Raw genomic sequence first — 2,561 nt, forward strand, 5'->3', positions numbered from 1 at the left:
GGGCTTGCGGCAACCACATGTGACGACCCCGGGCTGGACTCCGCTTCGTCCACGGTGAAAGCCGATCCGGTGATCCACAGCACAAAGTTGTTGTATTTCCTCAGCAACCAGCACGGATCAGCTCCAGGCATGACGAAGCAGATATCGTCCTCTTTTGGAAGGCCAAACAAAGTCGTTTTGTGTTTTGAAGATGAATGAAAGTCTTAAGGGTTTGGAATGACATAAATAGGACAGTTTTCATTTTTGGGTGAACCATCGCTTTAAGTTATTCCTTTTAGCAGATAAATATCCTTGTCAGCCTTGTGTCTGGGAAACTTCCCAGGCAAAAGAACATTTGAAATACATTTATGGATGTCCATGTATATTCTTACAAGAATCATTCTTACAATTATTGTCCACAGTTGCTGATGAGACACAAGACAGTTTGCACACAGGCAATGAAATGGAGCAAAGTACTGAGGAGTTTTTACTGACAGACTGTGACTACGATGTTTTACCATCTCGAAAACGTGTGTATAATGATTTTTTTTTTTTTCTGGGAATACTTTTAAAAATTTAATATGGTATATTAACATAGTATGTTCACATGTCTGCATTTAGGTTTGCCTTGCCTACTGTATAATACTGATTCATTGGTAAAATGATTGTATATTGCTTTAATCTGTTAAAACAATAATTGATTGATGATTATTTCTAATGATTAATTGCAGTTGCTGAAGAAGCCATCTATGACACTCCCCCTTCCAAATGGTCAACCAATTTGGGAGAACATGGTGGGCCTAAGTCTCCGCCAACTCGCATTATAAATTTACACTGTAAAAGTTACATATATTCAGCCCAGTGTGCTGTGATTGTTCTCCATTTACAGAAGTGACTGATAGCATCTATGATTTCCCAAACCCTGTGATTAGGAAATTGACTGAACATACAATTGGTAAGATCTTGAAAATTACAGGATGACTCCTCATTATGTACCTGAAAATGAAATGTATTTACCAAACCAGTGGTTGTTTTTTCTTTTTTGCAGAATCTCACAGCAGTAGTGAGAGGCCTGAGAGTGGTGGTCTTCTGAGTGACATGATAGCCTGTTTGGACAGTGAATCTGCTGCCTGGGTCAAACCTGCTCCTCCGTGAACCTCATGGGTCAATTTGAGCAAGACTGAGACAAAGAAAAAGATGGAGCTCTTCACGGATTTGCGTGTCATCTTTCGCAGGGGCCATGCTAATCTTCTCTGTATCGATCCAATTTTAGTATATGTGCCGCTTGTTGCAGGAAACCTTAATTTTGTTTATGATAAATTCGTTTTCCATCCAAACTGTCATCACTTATGTAGAACAATGACTGTTCATTGTGGAATTTCAAACTGTCCCTAATCATCTAAGCTAAACAGGGAAGTGTCAATAACATGTCTTTTGTCCAGTCACAATTCAAAATAAATTTTAATCAAACAAATTAACCTTTGGATAGAATGTTTAAACCTGCTGTTTCACACAAATCTATTTATAAGTCTACTTATAAATGGGGAAATGGGACCTGTTAAAGGGTTAGTTCACCCAAAAATGAAAATTCTGTCATTAATTACTCACCCTCGTGTTGTTCCAAACCAGTAAGACCTTCGTTCATCTACGGAACACAATTTAAGATATTTCTGATGAAATATGACCCTCCCATAGACAGCAAGGTAACTACCACGTTCAAGGTCCAGAAAAGTACCAAGATGATCGACAAAGTAGTCCGTGTGACATCAGTGGTTCAACTGTAAAGTTACGAAGCTACGAGAATACTTTTTTGCGCAAAGAAAACAAAAATAACGACTTTATTCCACATTTTCGTCTCTACTGCGTCAATTGTGGACACGCGTTCACGACAGTATCATGACGCGCCACACGCTCGCGTCATGATACTGTCGTGAAGATTGTCCGAAGATGAACGAAGGTCTTACGGGTTTGGAACAACACGAGGGTGAGTAATTAATGACAGAATTTTTATTTTTGGGTGAACTAACCCTTTAAGCCATGTGAAGAGAACATAGTTAACATGAGAAGTACTTATTTGACCTTCTAATGACCAGTTTACCAGCATCCACACAAAACTCTGATAACATTACAAACCAACTTTACCTCATATGTGTAATACTGGCCCCTGAGGTGAGCAATCTTGTCCTTCTATATGACATGTTAAGGTGAAAGCCCCTACAGACAATGAGGTGTCCTTACATGATACTGAAGGGCTTGGGTTAAAGCTTGTCCTACTGTAAGTCAAAGTATCTAAAATTGAGAAGAGTGGGATTTCTTTTTTTTACGGTGGACAGGGTGGACATTCTGATCTAAAATCAGCCAATGCACTATGTCTGAGCAAAAAGAAGCTAGCACAGAAGGGTTATCAAATAAAGATTGCATAGTTTTTAAAATTGTAATTTTAAAAATGTGAGTTTTCTACTATTTTTTTTAACCGCCCTCATCTGGTGATCAGTGATCTTTAAAAGTGTGAGGATGTCACATCCTCAGGATTGGAGTGAGCCAATGAGGAATGGCACCTTTGGATGGAAATGTTACGATAT

The 2,561-nt window shown here is 38.8% G+C and overlaps 1 protein-coding gene across 1 annotated transcript in view; it reads left to right on the forward strand.

Moving 5' to 3' along the window:
- The window catches only part of LOC107729166 (uncharacterized), a 4,402-nt gene extending 3,268 nt beyond the window's left edge, over positions 1-1,134 (forward strand). Inside the window, exons 7-10 of the mRNA XM_016539563.1 lie at positions 402-509; positions 711-773; positions 869-934; positions 1,028-1,134. Of these exons, the coding sequence (XP_016395049.1) occupies positions 402-509; positions 711-773; positions 869-934; positions 1,028-1,134 (344 nt within the window). The remainder of the gene's footprint in view (positions 1-401; positions 510-710; positions 774-868; positions 935-1,027) is intronic.
- Positions 1,135-2,561: the final 1,427 nt, after the last annotated feature.

This window comes from Sinocyclocheilus rhinocerous, unplaced genomic scaffold (genome assembly GCF_001515625.1).
Source record: "Sinocyclocheilus rhinocerous isolate Xijiao unplaced genomic scaffold, SAMN03320098_v1.1 scaffold1029, whole genome shotgun sequence".
NCBI lineage: Eukaryota > Metazoa > Chordata > Actinopteri > Cypriniformes > Cyprinidae > Sinocyclocheilus > Sinocyclocheilus rhinocerous.